At 49.3% G+C, this 17,996-nt stretch overlaps 1 protein-coding gene across 1 annotated transcript in view; it reads left to right on the top strand.

Annotated features, from left to right (window-relative positions):
• LOC136405163 (bifunctional heparan sulfate N-deacetylase/N-sulfotransferase 4) overlaps positions 1 to 17,996 on the top strand; it is a 165,303-nt gene that overhangs the window by 99,481 nt on the left and 47,826 nt on the right. Inside the window, exon 5 of the mRNA XM_066384255.1 lies at positions 16,521 to 16,706. Coding sequence (XP_066240352.1) covers positions 16,521 to 16,706 — 186 coding nt within the window. The remainder of the gene's footprint in view (positions 1 to 16,520; positions 16,707 to 17,996) is intronic.

Below are 17,996 nucleotides of genomic sequence, written 5' to 3'. Positions count from 1 at the left end.
CTGGTCCAAAGGTTATTTTGCCCTTTTTCAACACTCCAGAGGTTTGAGGCACAAGACATGCACAGCAGTTCCCCTGGGACAGAAGCTCCCATTTCATTTTAAAGTGGCTGCACTTATATTATTTTTAACACACGTGCACCCCTGGGACCGCAAACCACTGCTGGAGACTGGGGGCCCGGGGGTCTACATTCCATCAGCCAAAGCGGGGCCTGCTACGTGCTCTTTATTGTCCTTGAGCTAAGATAGTTTTGTTCTTTGTTTGTTTTGCGTTTTAAACAATTGAAAAAAAGCAATCACAGGCACAATACTGCCGTGCGTGTGTCATAAAGTTGTATAAAATTTGAATTTCAGCGTTCGTAAACACAGGGCCACTGGAACACCGCTGCTTCTCACTCTGCTGTCTGCAGCTGCCTTTCCAACAGCGGAGTTGGGTCGTTCCTAACGGGGCCATCTGGCCACCCATCTAAAGTCGATGCCCTCTGTGCCCTTCCCAGGAAGGCTGCCCGCCACTGATCTAGAGTTCAGTAAAACACGCGTCCCTTCAACAATCTGAGGACAGAAGAGCTTTTCCCAGAAAAGTACTCAGAGGCACCTCATTGGGTGGGGGGATGCAAGGGTGCGTCAGCAAAGACTGGTGCCCCAGGAAAACCGCTCAAACCCGTCTCACTTAGCATACGCCATTCTTCGCTCCGTGGGGTTGCTGGCGTGTTTCAGCATGGAAGAGCGCATTAGGAGGCGCAGACCTAAGGCCATGCGAGCCCTAGATTATCGAGTTGTGTCAATGATGACGCACCAGCCCACCGCTGTCCCCATCTCTGAGTCCCAGCCTGTGTCACCCCCACATCATGGTCACGGATGCAGCACCATGACATCTGGATCTGAATCCTGACTCCCTCCCCTTGGCAGCAACTTGATCTTCACCAAATAGTGACTCAGCCTTTCTGTGACTCAGTTTCCCCATCTGTAAAATGAGAATAATTGTAACTACCTGCTCGGGTCGCCCTGACGGCAAGATTGATGTGTGCAGAGCTATGCCTGCTTGCAGGAGGCGTCCAGTGGATGTTAACTAGCCAACAATCTTCTAAACCCAGATGTGTAGGCAGTTATGTCTTGCTTTCAAAGGCCCACTGTTGTTTTTTTTCAAAAGGATATTTGCATCTAATTTCAGGGAATGTCAACAAATTCCGTGCTGCTCGGAACATTGTATAACTAAGTAAATATTCCCTTTTCAAAAAAAAAAAAAAAAAAAGAAGCTCGCCTTGCGAGAGCATGCCGCATCTCTCTCAGTGCGGTTGCCTGGAATATAAACTTTTTTTTCATTGGCTGAAACGTCCTCACCCTGCACCCACCCTGAAGCCTTCCTTGCTTTCTGGGCAGGTAGATAGGTTCTCTAGCTCATCATAGTCGATCTCACCTGTCTGTGTAACTTCTTTCTGAAAAGCCATGCTGAGTGCTGGGGAAGACGCTGAGTGTGAGTGCTTTGTAATGAAATGCTGGGCTGTTTGCGTCTGATCAGAATAATTACAGTTGTTCAGTCAGCGTGGCCAAGAGCTGGGTGGAAGGAAGCCTGTGACTCTGTTTTGTAAAAAGTATTGTTCTCTGTTGCGTAGCCAGCTTTGACACTAAAATGAAGTCCACTGAACATGCACACACACACAAACACACACACACAGAGTGAAATGACACGGTCCTTCTGGGGCCCAGGACCCCCGTGAACAGTGACCATCAGAATATCACCTTTAACTGTTGATACAGGATGACTGGACGGGTGGGATCCGAGAGCCAGGACGCCCTCTTCTTTCTTGGTCAGTGATTATCTTCCCGTGTCCAGATGACATCCCCGTCAACAGTATCAAGTGGGGGATGGGGTGGGAAGCCCCCTGTGAGGTACTGGTGGCTGAGGGTGGTCCCCACTGCTCCTCACAAGTGTTCATACAGCTGGCCGTGCTTCCTGTGTCTGCAGGCCACCGTTTTCTTCCCTGACACATGATGATCCCCTTTCGTCATTCTCTGAATGACCAAATTTTCGGATAAATAATTTACATCAGCTTGCCTGCCATCCCAGGGCACTGGACCGGATAATCCCCCGATCAATTCCAACCCTGAAGTGCGGTGGTCATGGACAACATTGTCCGCAGCTTGGGGATGAGCATCATGAAATACTCCTCTAACTGCAACTGAAGCAATTATGGGGAGAGATTTTCAAACCACATGACCAATTTACACTGAAAAAAATCCAAAGTTGTCTTTTTTTTTTTTCTTATTACATCTCATCCTGACCTCCCTCCCTGTGTCTTGGTGTGACCTTGGCTTGTCGGCGGGAAAAAAGCACAGTCATTCTCCCAACAGTAACAGAAGTGATTCCGATGATACAGTCGCTTCATACAGATGTTTCAAAACTGGTTCAACCATCAATCACAATGGTTTTAATTGTAGAGTTTCTCTAACTTCCCTCTGAATAGAGTTGTTTCCTGCTGTAAGGTGTCTGCAAAGGGCGGGGTGCACACATCGCAAGACCGTTTTTTTGCTGTTTTCTTACACCGAAGACCTCTCTTGACGGCATCGTCTCATCGTTCTTAACCCAGACACACGCACGCAGAGCGGCTGCAGGTGGGCTGGCGGGGGGTGACGTGTCTGAGAGGCGTCTAACCCGCGAGCATGTGTGCGTGCAGGCAGTGAGTCTGGGAGGAGTGTCTGTGCATGTCCCTCGTGGATTCCTGCTTCACCCATGACCATACCTGCCGTGTGACTGTGTGCACATGTGCACACGTGTGGAGGTGTCTGTCTGAAGACAAGCAGGGACAGTCAAGAAAACGTCGTGACAAGACACTGTCCCTTGTGAGGCCACGGGGTGGAGGAAATGCCAGGGTGGGGCCAAAGGCGGTTTCCAGCTGTGACTATGAGACGCAGTTTGTTCCTGTGTTCTCACATGTTTATTTCATCTCGACGTTGTCCACACAAACGACTGCAGACGTGCTTCGGCCACACCCTCTGTTTTTTAGTGCCTTCCTTTCTATAACTCACACCTTTCTGTGGCCACTCGGCCATGTGAACATGTCACTGGAGGAAGTGACGCTCTGGAGATGACAACAGTGGACGAGAAACACGGCCTCACGTTCCAGGGCTTAATGGGGAATCGGTCACCACGATCACCCCTCACTGCCCCAGGCCTGCTCCTCAAAAGAGGCGTGCCTGCCATGTGGACCCCGTCGCTTCTTTTCATCCCACAGCAGGGTTGGGGCAGGGCGAGCAACACATGGTGTCTTGTTGTATTAAAAGTTTCGCATGCAGACCCATTAAAATCTTCAAATGAGGGCGACTTTTTCCTGCTCACTATTCCTCGGAGACCAAAAAAAACATACCCTGAAGGAAAAAAAAAAAAGATTACGTCCTACCTGCAGGGCTAACTTTTCAAGAATGGTGGGAGTCTTTCTCAACATTTCATCGAGTGGTCAGAAGTCTCACTCACAAGTAATCAGTGAAAGATTTGAAAAACGGCATGGATTTCCAAACCCCCCTTGTAGAAGGTGACACGTACTTCTGAATGCCAAAGAATGGTTTTCTTGTGATTAGACACAGTATTTCCTGATATGAAAAATGGTGACATTGAAATTGTTCTCAAAAAAAAAAAAAAAAAAAAAAGACAACAAAAAACAACTCATCCAGGGTCAACTCTGGAAAACCTTGAAGGGTCACAACAGCCTGCAGGATAGGTCAGCATGCGGAGGTTTTAGTATAAAAATAAAAAGAGTTTGGTAGTGAAATTTATGACGTGAAGGAAGAAGAGGGGAGGGCCTCCCACAGCTGCCGGGACAGTGTTTTCACTGAACGATGACGCAGCTGTCTTGCGTTGACAACCAACGCAGCTCTGTCTCTCTGTGACCGCTTCTCCCCCCACCCAGGGCACACTCTCCACGCCAACGTGCTGGACCCGAGCATGGGAGCGTGGAGACAAGGACTTTTTTCTCAGAGTGACACCCAGACTTAGGAGCCGGGTGCTGGACTGGGGTGGTGGCCTCTGGTCTTCTTAGCCCGCCCATCCTGGGGAAGAACCATCACCATATACCTGAGCCAGAACCGGGACACGTTACGGTACCAGTGCTCTGGGTCCCCTGTGTCCAGGGCATTGTGTCCACTCTGCTGCTCCTGCCAGAGTAGTTCTGTCCACAGAGCCAGAGGGGTAAGAGGTGTCGTCGGCCCGGCCCTCCTAGCCGTTACTGGAAGTCTGTGATAAGCAGAGCAGTCTCAGGAAGGAGGAGGAAAGCCACTGTGCAGGGAGCACGGAGCCCCAGCAGCCATTTGGATGGACCCAACTGGGGCGGAAGTCTTGTCCCTCGGAGCTGGGAGTGGGTCGTGGTTCACATGCACATCCTGCCACAGTTCTTCATACATTCACTATGTATGTCCTTAGTTTATTTCCTAAACATTTTAGATTTGTTTGAAAATAATTTCTACCACATTTGACTGTCCTGAAGGAAGAGGTTCTACAGAGCTCCTCACAGCCCCAGCAGGCGGTCTGGACTCAGCTGTCCTGTCTTGACACTTGGTGCCCAAGTCCATGGGTCTCCAGTTCCACTGGTGGCCCTCCTGAGTCTATTCCAATCCAGGCAGCCACATGGACGTCGCTGACATGTCATTGAGACCCTGCCACCATTGACTCAAAGCCCTCCAGACTACCTTAGGAGAAGAGCCCCTTGCTCCTGTCCTGGGGGGTCCTGCAGGGTTTTTCAGTGATTGGAAGGCCGAGGGACCACGTTTAATTTACCTCATGTTTCTCAGTGTCAATCCATGTGACCTGTGGTCCTCACTTTTTCCAAGCAGAATCGCTGCCATCCTGGCTGTGGAGTTCACCCCCGTGATGGGAAGTTCATCCCCATGATGGGAAGTTCACCCCCATGATGGGAAGTTCACCCCCATGATGGGGATGCAGCCACGGAGGCTGGTTATCTCCCCTGAAACCACCAGAACTTCCAGGCTGGGTTTTCAACTGAAAACGCACTGTGGTTTCAGAAATACTTTCTTAGATCTGTGGTGTGCCTTTTTTTTTTTTTATATATGCGTACATCCGTATTTTAAATCCTGAAGCAAAGTCAGCAAAAATAGAAGTTGCTTTCTTTTTTTAATTTGAGAAAGCATTACATAACAAAATAAAAAATTAACGGCATTTCCTTGGAAGATGGAGTAACGAAAATTTGCCAAATGTTGAGAAAATGGAATGTTCAGACCTTGAGCAGATTTAAGTCTGCTTACTGGAAGTCTGTGATAAGCAGAGCAGTCTCAGGAAGGAGGAGGAAAGCCACTGTGTGGGGAGCACGGAGCCCCAGCAGCCACTGGAAGCTCATTTCCATGAGCACTTCCATGGTTTTGTTACTGAAAATAGCACATGGACTTAGAGGCGGCATTTTTAGGATAGCTCCAAAGTAGTTCCCTACGTTCCTGTGGTCAGCCCAGGTGTCTCTATCGTTACCTCTGTTAATGATTATTGCTTTTTATGTTAAATACTCAAACTTTTCTTATATATTGTTTGAAAGTGTTGTTCACAGACAGGCTTCGTCCACCACTATGTCCCTTTTGTGCAGGGGGGATTCAAATCATGGAACAACCAGTTCTCTGCCCTAAGGACTGTTTTAAGTATAAAAAAAAGATATACCAAAAGGTAGTTTATTATTTCCTGCATTTAATGCTTATATAAGAATAATAAGAGAGGTATATAAAACTAGATTATCTTACAAGAAAGAGTTTTAAAATATTAATGAGAACATATTCAATAATACATGAAAAAAAATCCAACTGTTATTTAACCTATATTTCCATATTGCTTCTTGATGAGCGTCCTCACTTGCTTTTTTTTTTTTACCTATGGACGGAATGAACATGACTATGGACACTTAGAATACGCTGTTGCGCTAATGAACATTAAAAAGGGGTAAGGAATGTAAACTTGTGATTTCCAGATTGGGTGGCTGCCCAGGCGCCCGCCTTAGAGAGAGAACCCTGATGACAAGTGCCATTCTAAACACTGGTTCGCCAGACTCCATGAAAAATTATACACTGCTCACAAAAATGAGGGGATCAGGGACCATGCAGACACTCCAGTACTTTCAGCCTTTTGTCTGTTGCATTTTCACCAGTGAAATAAAAGTTGATTTTGCATCTCATTTGCATAATTGAACAACTTTCCTTGACTTGTCGTTTGCTTTTCTGATGCTCTTGTTTAATAAAAAAAAAAATCAAATGCTTCTTTTATCACTTCATATTTATTTTGAAATATCCTCTGATTTTTGTGAGCAGTTTGTATCCAAACTGCCGAACAGGTGCGAACCGGCTGAATGCCATCACGGCTTTCATGTGACAATGTTGTCTGCTGCAGTCCTTCGTGCCTTCTCATCATGTCACTACTCCCGTGTTTTGTTCAGGAGACCAAGATGGCGCACCTCAAGATTCAACCTTTACTTATCTGTTTGTCACTGAAAAGTGTCAGGATTTGAGAGATCTAGGGCTTTCACCATTTCAAAGAGGAACTTTCTGAAATATGTAACTTCCTGCTTTTAAATGAATGCACACACATAGATCTGCATCTCACGTTCTGTACAAGGACCGAAAGTTCTGTTGTCCCTACAGATGATTGTGAGGCCAGATCCTTGCTGTGTCCCCAGGGCCACCCAACAGGACATGGGCTATTTGCTCGTAAACTGTGGCCCTAGAACTTTTGAGTTCTGTGTCCACTTTCTCCTTACTTTCACAGTCTGTGGTTGGTAAGATCAGTGGCTTTCTCTTGTGGCCACATTCATGTTGTCTGAGTCTAGCTGCCACGCTCCCATTCTATTCTGATGATGCCGTCAGACTAGAGGACCACGGAGGTCCCTGGTATTTCTGAAATCCCATGGTCTGAGTTGCCCTGAGCCTGGGGATCAGCCCTCGCAAGCTCCTTAGGGTTGTTTCTAACATGACAGTAGAAGGCTCAAGTGCAAGTGACATGTGCGTGGTCACCTGTTGATCCCATGCTCTGCCATGAGGTTCTCAGCCCCGTGCTCCTCAATCATACTCTATGCACCCCAAGCAAGAGCTGGTGGTCCCTCAGACAGTGTCTTCCCAAGGTCAAAGGAACCACCAGCTTGTGTGCCCTCTTTGCATGGTGTCCTTTTGTTACCCCCAGTCCAGACGAAGAAGGTCATCCCTCCGTGACCTCTGCAAAGGTGACTCTTGAAGAACACAGACTTTTCTCTATTGAGAGGGAGATGATACACAAAACTTAAAAGATGAATATGGAAAGTTGGAATGGGTAAACAGCGTAACACTCAGCGTGCGCTGCATGACAAAGGAAAATCTCTTTTTTTTTTTCTGAAATGAGAAGTGGGGAGGCAGTCAGACATACTCCCACAAGCGCCCAACCAAGATCCACTGGCAAGCCCACCAGTGGGTGATGCTCAGCCCCTCAGGGCTGTTGTTCTATTGCAACTGGAGCCATTCTAGCACCTGAGGTGGAGGCCATGGAGCCGTCCTCAGCACCCAGGCCAACTTTGCTCCAGTAGAGCCTTGGCTGCAGGAGGGGAAGAGAGAGACAGAGAGGAAGAAGAGGGGGAAGGGTGGAGAAGGCAGACGGGTGTTTCTCCTGTGTGCTCTGACCGGGAATTGAACCCAGGACTTCCACACGCCGGGCCGATGCTCTACCCCTAAACTAGCCAGCCAGGGAAAGGGAATATCTCTTGATTTCTTCCTCAACCATCCTGTGACAGGGATACTTACAAGTGGGGTGTTACTGCTTACTTCTGTTCCTAACTAGCTCATACAGGCTATCTTCAAGGTTCTCAACTCCTGTTCTCACCAGACCTACAGCATAAAAGATAGGACAAACTTTTTGCCTGCAAATTAGAATTGGTATTTCATTAGCTATTAATATTTATAATGCTTAGCAGTGGATTTGGGGGGTGGCGGCCTTTTTTTTTTTTGTCATGTGTTGTATCATGATAAGTCCTTGACTTGCTGGTCTTATATTGGCAGGTAGACGAAAGAATTTCCCTTAGACAGAAAATCTGTACAATAAATATTTGTCTATTTGACTGTCCTAACAGAAGACAACATCACAAACCTCATCCCTTCAGATTTCTATTTTAGATGTGACAGCCTTTTCCTATCAAGTAGCTATTTTATTTCTGGACATATCTAACCTCAAAGGAATAAATACCAGCTACAAAGTGCACTTGAACATTGGGCAGCAATAATTGAAGGGAATGAGCTGTTTATGTCGCTTAAACCCTTTCCTGTGACTCCATTGCAGGCTTGCATCTGTCCATCCTGGGTACCTGTGACCAGCTCTTTGGTTACGTGTGAATCCTTGAAAGACGTTATTTCTGCATTAGGGTTTTTAAGCTTAATTTAAGTCCTCTTCGAAGATGAGTGAGCAGGTCTCCAGTTCCTCTCAGGAGCTGATAGATGAGACATTGCCACAGAGATTTCCCCTGGAGATATGCTAATCACCGCTTAGAGCCGTTGTGCCTATTGAACTTACTTGCTTTAAGGAAAACAAATATTTCCTTGAAATAGTAAGTTTGGTTTGTATTACCCAGAACAATGAACTGTGGTCAAAACACAAAAGAAAAAGTCAGGTTCCTTTGAATAACACACAACCTTAGCTGTTTTTACCCATAAAATCTTCTGTGACACACGTGTAACCCCCCGTGCAAGCCACTGCCTAATTGTCAGCGTGTTAGGGTGGCTCACGTGTTGGGCTTCAAATTGAACCTGCTTCAGACCTCACTGTCCCCCATGGGCAGTCCCTAGTTCACTGGGCATCGCTGTTGGTGCCGTCTGGCCCGGGAACTCCAAAATCCCTTTTGAAACTTTTGCCTTGATGACCTCCTGGTTCCTGTAGATGCCTGGTATGCCTGCGTGTCCCTAGCTGTCCCCTTTCTCAAGATATTCCTGAGTTTCTTCTCTCTGATTTTCTGGTGATAGCATGATCCACAGATCTGTCCTTGCGCCTCCTCTTCTCTCCGTGTCCGTGCTCATTCTGGGGATGATCTTCATGAGTCTGATGACTTAGATAATCTGTTGGTAAATCACCAAGTTCAGATTCACAGCTGACGCCTGTCCCCTGAACGGTGGACCTGCGCCTTTGTCTTCTTCCCTGACCTCCTGTTGGGCACCTGAAAGGGATGTCTCATCTTAGACCAATGTCCGTCTTTCCCCCAGACCTGTGTCAAGTTTCGCCTGATGGAAACAGCATCCTGGTTGCTGTGTTCTGTGGTCAGTCTGTCAGCCATTCCCCGGGGCTCCGCCCGCACAGTGGTTCCAGGATAAAACCCACTTCCCGCCGGCGGCGTTGAGCCCACCTGGGTCCAAGCAGCTCTGATCTCCCTTGGTTGTTTCAGGAACTTGACCAACTGGCTCCTGATTTCCACCTGACTCCCTTTTTGTCAGCTCCCCGCAGAACAGCCAGAGAACTTTCCGACTAAGGTGGGCTAGATCTCACCGTCTCGCCGCTCAGAACGCACCCGTGCCATCTCATCACAGGGCAAACACCCGTGCCTTCCGCCTTCACGGTGATGTGGAAGGACCTCAGTGACCGACACGCCCTCCTTCCCTGAACCACCTTGGCAGAAGCATAGACCTGGTGAACAGCACCTCCTGGAGTTGGTCCATGAGCAACGTGCAAGGCTGTCCGTCCCGGCCCCTAATGTCAACCCTACCCCCAAGCCTCCCCACTTTCACGGCTCTGCTCCAAAACAACTGAATTCTTATGTCCCCCCCCCCCCCCCAGAATGCCTGGGGTACTTGAGGACGATACCGGGATCATTGCTGTCCCACTTGTGTTTCCGGAACTGAACTTGTCTTCTGTTTCCCGAAGAGATAAGGTCATGACCGTGTGACCTGGGAGACAGGCTGGGTCATCCGGATGTACTGATGTATGCACGGTCCTCTCTGCCAGGGATGCCCTCCCCAGGTCCCTGGAAGACTGCCTCCCTCACAAGCTAAGACTGAAAAATGTCACCTTCTCCATGGGACCCTCACTGTGCGCTTTCATTTAATACCGTGGCCTGCGCCCCTTCATCCTCCTCCCTTTCTCTGCTGTCTTTCTCTCCATGTAGTAGATGACAGACTTCATCTGCTGGCCTTGTGTCCTCATGGTCTCACTTCCCTCGCAGGAGGCAATTATGTCTGCTTTGTTCACGGCTTGTCCCCTCAGCACCTGGCATGGTCCCAGGTACAAGATAGGACGTAGCAGATACGTGGTAAATAAAAAAAATCAGTGAAATGAGAGGCGTTAAGCATCTGTATTGTCAATAAAGTAAGAATCCTTGGCCAAAAAATAAGTCAGCAATCCACGAGCCTCCTCAGCCACATTTAAGCAGTAGGAATCCGGCCTCGTTCTTCTGTTAGTTCCCTCGAAGCAGAGAGCGGGCTTTCAGCAGGGTCAGGAGTTTGAAAGGAATGTATCTCAATTGCTCCCAAAATAGCTCTACTGAGTGTCGGGAAGTTCTCCCCGGAGAAGCCGGCCATTGCTGTGCTGTTTCTTTTACAAAAGAAAAAATCCATCTGTCACACATGCTCTCCAGAGAGTGTCACCCTTTACCAGGCTTCCGTCCAAGAATGGCCAGGACTGACCCCAGCCCATCTCCAGGGTCACACCATCATGACTTGATCTCTTAGGGAAACAGAAGACAAGTTCAGACCGTTCCCAAAACACAAGTGGGACATCCATGGTGCTGGGATCATTTTCAAATTGGACCTCACCATCCCAGGTCCTCATGAAAATGGAGAGCAGGGAATGAGATCAGTTTTCTTTAGCACCAAGTGTCACCCCAGGGAGCTGTGTGTGCAGGATAACAAGCCCATTCGTGGAGTTCAGCAGGGTCCTGTGGAATGGCCTCCTCTCTGCACGACCAGCGTGTCTACTGACACTACCGCCATTCCAGTCCTTCTCCTTTTATGTTAACTCATTGCACAACCCTGTTGAATGTACTTCATAACATTTTAATGTATCTTTTCCTTTAAAAGGTATTCATTCATTAAACACCAATAATGATCCTGGCTGGTTGGCTCAGTGGTAGAGCGTCGGCCTGGCGTGCAGGAGTCCCGGGTTCGATTCCTGACCGGGGCACATAGGAGGGGCACCCATCTGCTTCTCCACCCCTCCCCCTCTCCTTCCTCTCTGTCTCTCTCTTCTCCTCCCACAGTCAAGGCTCCATTGGAGCAAAGTTGGCCCGGGCACTGAGGATGGCTCTGTGGCCTCTGCCTCAGGCGCTAGAGTGGCTCTGGTTGCAACAGAGGGATACCCAAGATGGGCAGAGCATCGCCTCCTGGTGGGCATACCGGGTGGATCCCGGTTGGGCGCATGTGGGAGTCTGTCTGACTGCCTCCCCACTTCTCACTTCAGAAAAATACAAAAATAAAATAAATAAATAAATAAATAACACCAATAATGTCCCAGGCACAGTGCTAAGAACTGGAGACATAAGTCCATCCTAAATATCTGTTGGGCTGGTCCTACAAGACGCAAGTCCCCCAGTGCGACACAGGGTCATAGCAGTCGGGGCAGCAGTCCGCCTCTCTCCTCTGTGCATCATGACTTCCACTGGCTCCTCAGTTTCTATGCGCGACTGCAGGAGGTCTAGGGAATGCCTTCTGTGTGAGCACAAGCCCGACCTCCTGACTCCCGTATTCCCGCATTTGCTCTGGTTCCCTCTGCGTGCCAGGTCTTCTAAACAGTGTCTGTGAGTGACTGACCACGGGGTACCACACCAGGGCACCACTCATGCTCACCTGTGGATCTCTCTCTCGCTCGGCAGGTGATGGTTACGGCGTTGTGGTTATCCTCATATGACGGAGTGTTGCTGTGTACCCTGTCACAATGCCTGGCAGTGCCCACCCACGGGAGCAATGCCCCTCTAATGAAATCTGTCCCCTTCCACAGTTTCATCACCGTGTTGAGTGGGGTCCAGTACCTGTGCCGGTTCTTATTGACATTGACTGGTCTCTAACTGATTTCCTCTGTTGCCCTGGGCATGGGGCACTCAGCCCATAAAATACAACAATCACCTGTGGACGTACCAGTACCCGGCTGGACCAGTGGGCGTCTGCAGGTAGCAGCGGGTTTTCTTGGAGGAACACTGGGTAGAGCCTCAGCAGACCCTCCAGACCACTGAGATCTCCCCTGGACCCCCACACCCTCCGTGCTTGTTCGAAAGGAGCAAAGACCAACTTGTACCTGAATGCTTGGAGCAAAAGTCAGGCAGTGTCATTTTCAACGGGGAGAATGTTTATTTGGTGACGTAAGCACTTCCATATCTTCGAGACGGTAGTCCTCGGGGGACACAGAGTCAGATGAAGGCGGTCCCCTGGGGACGGCTCAGTCAGGAGTGGGGAGTCTCCACCTGGCCCTGCAAACGAGAACCTAGGCTGCCTCCAAAAAGCCCCCTCTCTCCCTCCTCAACCTCTCCACCAGCAACAGGAGCCAGGGGCTGCCAGATGTCTACTTCCACCGGGTTCCTGTCCTCTGATGGTCCATCCCGGGTCCTTCTCAAGGGCTGACCCTTGTTTGCACCAAAACCATAGTTGCAGAGCAGTCTGGGAAACGTGGAGTTTTGTTTCCTTACCTCTCTGGGTAAAACGAGAGAGGACCTGTGTATTCAAAGGTGTATTGAAACCAGTTCCCTCTGGTCGTGATGAACTCGGGGCTCAGGAGCCGCAGCAAGCACTTAGGAAAGCACACTCAGTCCGTGTGTCCCGGGGGGACCTCAGGTAGAACTGTAGCTCTGATGTCCGTGAGTGTGGGCCACCCGTGTCCCCTCCCTGAGCCTCGGCTTCCACACGGATACAGGGACCACACTCGACATGAGTGTGAAAACACGTTGCATTCACAAGGATCAGGTGTAAACCCCCGTAAAGAGACGTGACCGAAGAAAAATGTCATGAGATCGTGCCGGTGGCCATTACGGAGGGAGGGTTCCTTCTATTTTATTTCACTCTTGTCTTTGAGAAATGGTAACCGTTACTCTTCTTACACTGTCTATATAATTACCATTTTCCAATCAACTGGGGACTTAACATCACAGATCAGGTTAAACTCCTCTCTTAATGTGTGTGGTCATCTCCTCACAGAGTCCCCTCCATCCCTTAGGACAGTGGTCCCCAACTCCCAGGCTGCGGACCAGTACCAGTCCGTGGGCCATTTGGTACCGGTCCACAGAGAAAGAATAAATAACTTACATTATTTCTGTTTTATTTATATTTAAGTCTGAACGATGTTTTATTTTTTTTAAATGACCAGATTCCCTCTGTTACCTCCGTCTAAGGCTCACTCTTGACGCTTGTCTCGTAAGTTCGACAATTATATTTAAAAATACCACAGTTTTTATGCCAGTCGCATAATTTTATTTTGTGCATTTATCTGTCCCACCCTAAAGGCCAGTCCGTGAAAATATTTTCTGACATTAAACCGGTCCATGGCCCAAAAAGTTGGGGACCACTGCCCTAGGGGACGTTGTTGTGACGGACAGGAAGAGCCTGTGTCTGAGTTAGTTTATTCTGTTATTTCTCTGTCTACTTTTAAGATGTCAAGTGCTTCCTGTATTTGCATCAGAAAGCCTTTCCACCTTTGTGGTTTGGGCGTCCTTGGGTGTGGGTGACGTCCAGTTTACTTTCTAGCTGACCGGTCTGTGCGGAGCGCGTCGTACGCTCTGGACAATCAAGAATGACAGTGCCTGGCCTGGCATACCCCTCCCTGACAAGAGAGGAGTGACAAGGAGGTGACTTTTCATTCTTCATCATTGCCTCGATGGGAACAGTATAAAAGCATAATTATCTCGCAGGATTTATTATTTTGATGGAGCCCCGGTGGTCAGGGCGATAAGGTGACCGTACGAGCAGGGTAACTTTGAGGCCCTAGAAATCAGTAACTATAATAAAATCTCTTCACTATCCCTTCCTTCCTCCTCCCCCAGTCGATCGTTCTCCGCCTCCTGTTGTGTTTTCTTTTCCCCATGGAAGTTCAACGACTCCTGTTACTGCCCGTCAGACAGGAAAGGCCACCTTCCCTTCCTGAGAAGATACAGCTGTTTGACAGGTCAATTCTCCCTCATGATTTTATTTTTCATCTCTCTATTTCTGAGACTCAGTGTCCCCATTGAGCGTCCTGGGCCCCACCCATGCGGCAGTGGCGGAAACGAGAGCTAACACAGGGATTTGTGCACTGTCGGTGAGACTATTGATCAGTCACGGGTCACAGGGCATGACCGTCACGGACCCTCAGCGTGAAGTCTCCTGCAGGAGGCCTAGGCGTCGGGCACATGGCCCTCCCCTTTCCTGTAACTCGAGAGATCTCTGAACACCCAATGCCCGATGCCCCCCGGACCCCCAACAGCGGGCGCAGAGCCGCTCCAAGCCCGAGTTTCTCTTACAAGGATGCTCCTTTCTGTCTCACACTCAGAGCAACACGACCAGCTCTCCAATGACACTCATCCCCTTCATGACAGTTCTCTGGGCATCACGGTCCCAGGGACATGTCAGGGACAGGAGTGGCCAGCTCCCTCTGGTCATTCCCAGGTGGCTTTGTCAGTGGACTTTCCAGCCTTGTCTTGTTGGAAAGACTCCTGGGAAGGAGGGTCATTCTCCAGCATGGGCCGGGTTCTGAATATGCCCCGTGCCCAGGGGGAGACTGCCACTCACTTTGTAGCATTAATCGCGTGATTCAGTCTTTCTACAGAGTCGTTTCTCAACATCAATGTCAGAAAAGGCATCGTCTCTGCGAAGAGAGACGAGTCTGTCCCGGCCGGGCAGAGTGAGGGTGCAGGCTCGGCAGTTAGGGGCACCTTCAGAGCTGCATGTGGACATGACTCGGGCGTGGCAGCCTCTGGACTCGGTCACTGCCCCTTATCAGGACAGACTCTGGAAAATACACAAGTGATTGCCAAGGCAGAGCCCTATGTTCTGCATATGGACGCCATTGCTTCCAGCCATTACTGCGCACTGTCACTTACAACCTCCCGGGGAGTTCCTGTCCTGCGGGAAGTCTTCATAAAGCAGAGACGCACCTTCAGGGGGACAGATAAAGGCACAAAAGGACTAGGAAATGGCAGGTCTGAAGCGTGAACCTCACCATAGAAAACTACCCTTGGACAACCTTTTCGAATTCTTGTTTTAAATCAGTGGTAGTCAACCTGGTCCCTACCGCCCACTAGGAGACGCTCCAGCTTTCATGGTGGGCAGTAGCGGAGCCACCAAAGTATAAATAAAAAGATAGATTTAACTATAGTAAGTTGTTTAATAAAGATTTATTCTGCCAAACTTAGCGAAAATCCGACATAAAGTACTTGGTAGGCAATTATTATTATATGCTTTAACTTGCTGTAACTCTGGTTTATAAGTTTTATAAAGTAAAGTGACTTCCCTACTTTATAAATCATCATTACTATGGAACCGGTGGGTGGTGAGGAAATGTTACTCTAACAGAGATACAACAGTGGGAGGTGGGTATAAATATTACTGCTAACAGAGATACAAAGTGGGCGGTGGGTATAAAAAGGTTGACTACCCCTGATAAATTGACGCCTGGTGCCTGTGGACCCAGCTGTTTCCCCAAAGTGGGCATCTCACGTGAAGCGTGTACTTTACGAAATGAAATGAGTGGTGGGGGTCCAGATCCAGGGGGCCCCCAGCTTCCCTTCCGTTTCCCTTCCCCTCTGCGTCTCTCAGCACTGCGTCCTGTGTGGCCCGTCCTGCGTCCAAGTCCCAACACCCCACCCAGCTCAGGTGCCCCTGCCCTTTCTCTACACCCCCTACCCCCGCAGCAGCGTCCTAACCCACAGCCTCCCACGTCCCGTGCGTCCTGACAACTGTCACTGGGTCCTTCTCCCCAGAGGATGGGGAGAGACGGCACCCCCTGCTCGGAGAGTGTCCTGTCCGCACCGTCCAAATGGAATCAGCTCCAGTCACCCAGGTTAGCAGGGGAAGCTCGTCACTGATGGTTTATCTTCACCTTTCTGCTTGTCTTCAGCACCATGGGCACTCACATTCTCATATGCACACTCACACTCTCATATGTACACTCACACACATATATGCAACTCACACTCTCATACGCACTCACACTCTCACACATATATGCACACCCCACACACACTCCCATACAGCCTCACACTCATGCTCACACGGTTACACACGCACACTCTCTCTCACACACGCACACACTGTGCTCTTCCAGCTCATCCTGGAATACCTGTAACACGTTTCTCTGTATCAGTCTGAGGAAGGGCCATGTGCTATTCCCGTCTTCCCCCAGACTTACTGTCTTCACAATTCAGAATTCATCTCACCCACGCACCACACGCCCGGGATGCCCGCCCGCTGTGTCTGAGACACCATCAAAGCTCAATTGGGTTAAGAGCTGCCGGAGACACAACTGTTCCTTTTCCTGTTCCTCACGGCAGCACAGAATCCTGTGCATCCTGAGTAAGGGCTCACGGCCACACGGTAACTAAGTTCCATCGACCGCCCTGGTGTGACGTCTGGCTTTCTTTCAGGAGCACGGGATACCCACCCACATGGGCTACGCAGTGGCCCCACACCACTCCGGGGTCTACCCGGTCCACATGCAGCTGTACGCAGCGTGGAAGAAGGTCTGGGGCATCCAGGTGACCAGCACAGAGGAGTACCCGCATCTCAAACCTGCTCGGCACCGCAAGGGCTTTGTGCACAACGGCATCATGGTGAGCAGCGCCCCGTGTGGGTTGGGCTGGCACCGCCCCACCTGTCCCTTCCAAACCCCTGCTGTGCGCAGCGGTGGTGCCTGGTCATAGGTGGATACACACTTACTTCTTAAGCTGGGGGGCAGGGGGGAATTGGGCAAGTACAAGACCAGCTCAGAGTATCGGGTCAGGGTTCACATCCACGGTTCCCCGCAGTCTCAGCATGGAAGGACGTGAGGACCGCCACTTCCGGGGAATTTCTCTGGGTCTGTTGGGTAGGTGGTTTTCTTGAGAGTTTTCCAGGCAAAGTGTGGGTTTGTGGGCCAAGCAAACACCCCCACAAGTCACATAACGTCCAGGGACTTCATTCCTGCACTCTGTGGGTGTGGGCGTCTAGACGCCGAGGAGTGTCTTAAGATACTGCATGTCTCTCTTCTCCTTGCGCGCTTCCAAAGCAAAGGGCTCGACTTTCTTTTCAGATATGCTCACTGAGAAAGGAATGATCTGATGTAAGAGAAATGCACCAATTCCTTTCTATGAGAACGAAACCAAAGTAACGATAGATGGGAATTGATAATCATTCATGAGAACTTTAAAAGTAGGATTCTGGTGAAAAGAGGATTCTCTCACTTGAGCTAAAATGGCCCATCTCCCCATGTCCACCCCACTCCCAGCACCTGGGTCCTGTTCTCAGGGTCAGTGGCCAGGGTGATGAGCTGCTCTGCCATCTTGAAGTTACCTGTGTTTTCTGTGTCCATTATTCAGATGCCTGTTAGAACGATCTCTCTGTCCGCTGATCTAGCTCTCTCATCGCTATCGACAACCAAAGAGAGCGCAAGATCACTCCACATTTTCTGATCATAGAACCTTAACGCTTTATTATAAATTGGTAGGAGAAGCCGCAGATCTAAAGGGAGCTAACGATAATGCAGATGGCAGTGTGGATGTTCATGGAAATCCAGATGGTAGAAAAAGTATCACTCCCGTAATTCCAAGTCAGAGTGAAAGCACCCCCCTGTCCCGGGGGGTTGTGTGGCCACTTGACAAATTATAGAATAAAAAACATTCCTTTCAGGCAATATTATGAGCAGCCTTCGTTTTCCTTGAATTTAATACCAACTGTTTTAAAAATTAAGCAAAGACGAAATAAAATGAGAGCCTTGCGGTATAAGCAGAGGCATTTTTTCCCCATTAGATTAAGAGGAGGGTATGACTCAGAAGTTCTTAGAATAAACTCACTTCCCTACTCTCTCTGTTGAACGGGCAGATCTACAACAGAAAGTATTCCCACGGCCTGTGCCAGAAGCAATT

This window comes from Saccopteryx leptura, chromosome 1 (genome assembly GCF_036850995.1).
Source record: "Saccopteryx leptura isolate mSacLep1 chromosome 1, mSacLep1_pri_phased_curated, whole genome shotgun sequence".
NCBI classification, from domain to species: Eukaryota; Metazoa; Chordata; class Mammalia; order Chiroptera; family Emballonuridae; genus Saccopteryx; species Saccopteryx leptura.
Note: the sequence above shows the minus strand (reverse complement) of the source record. Positions and strands in the feature narration are given on the sequence as shown.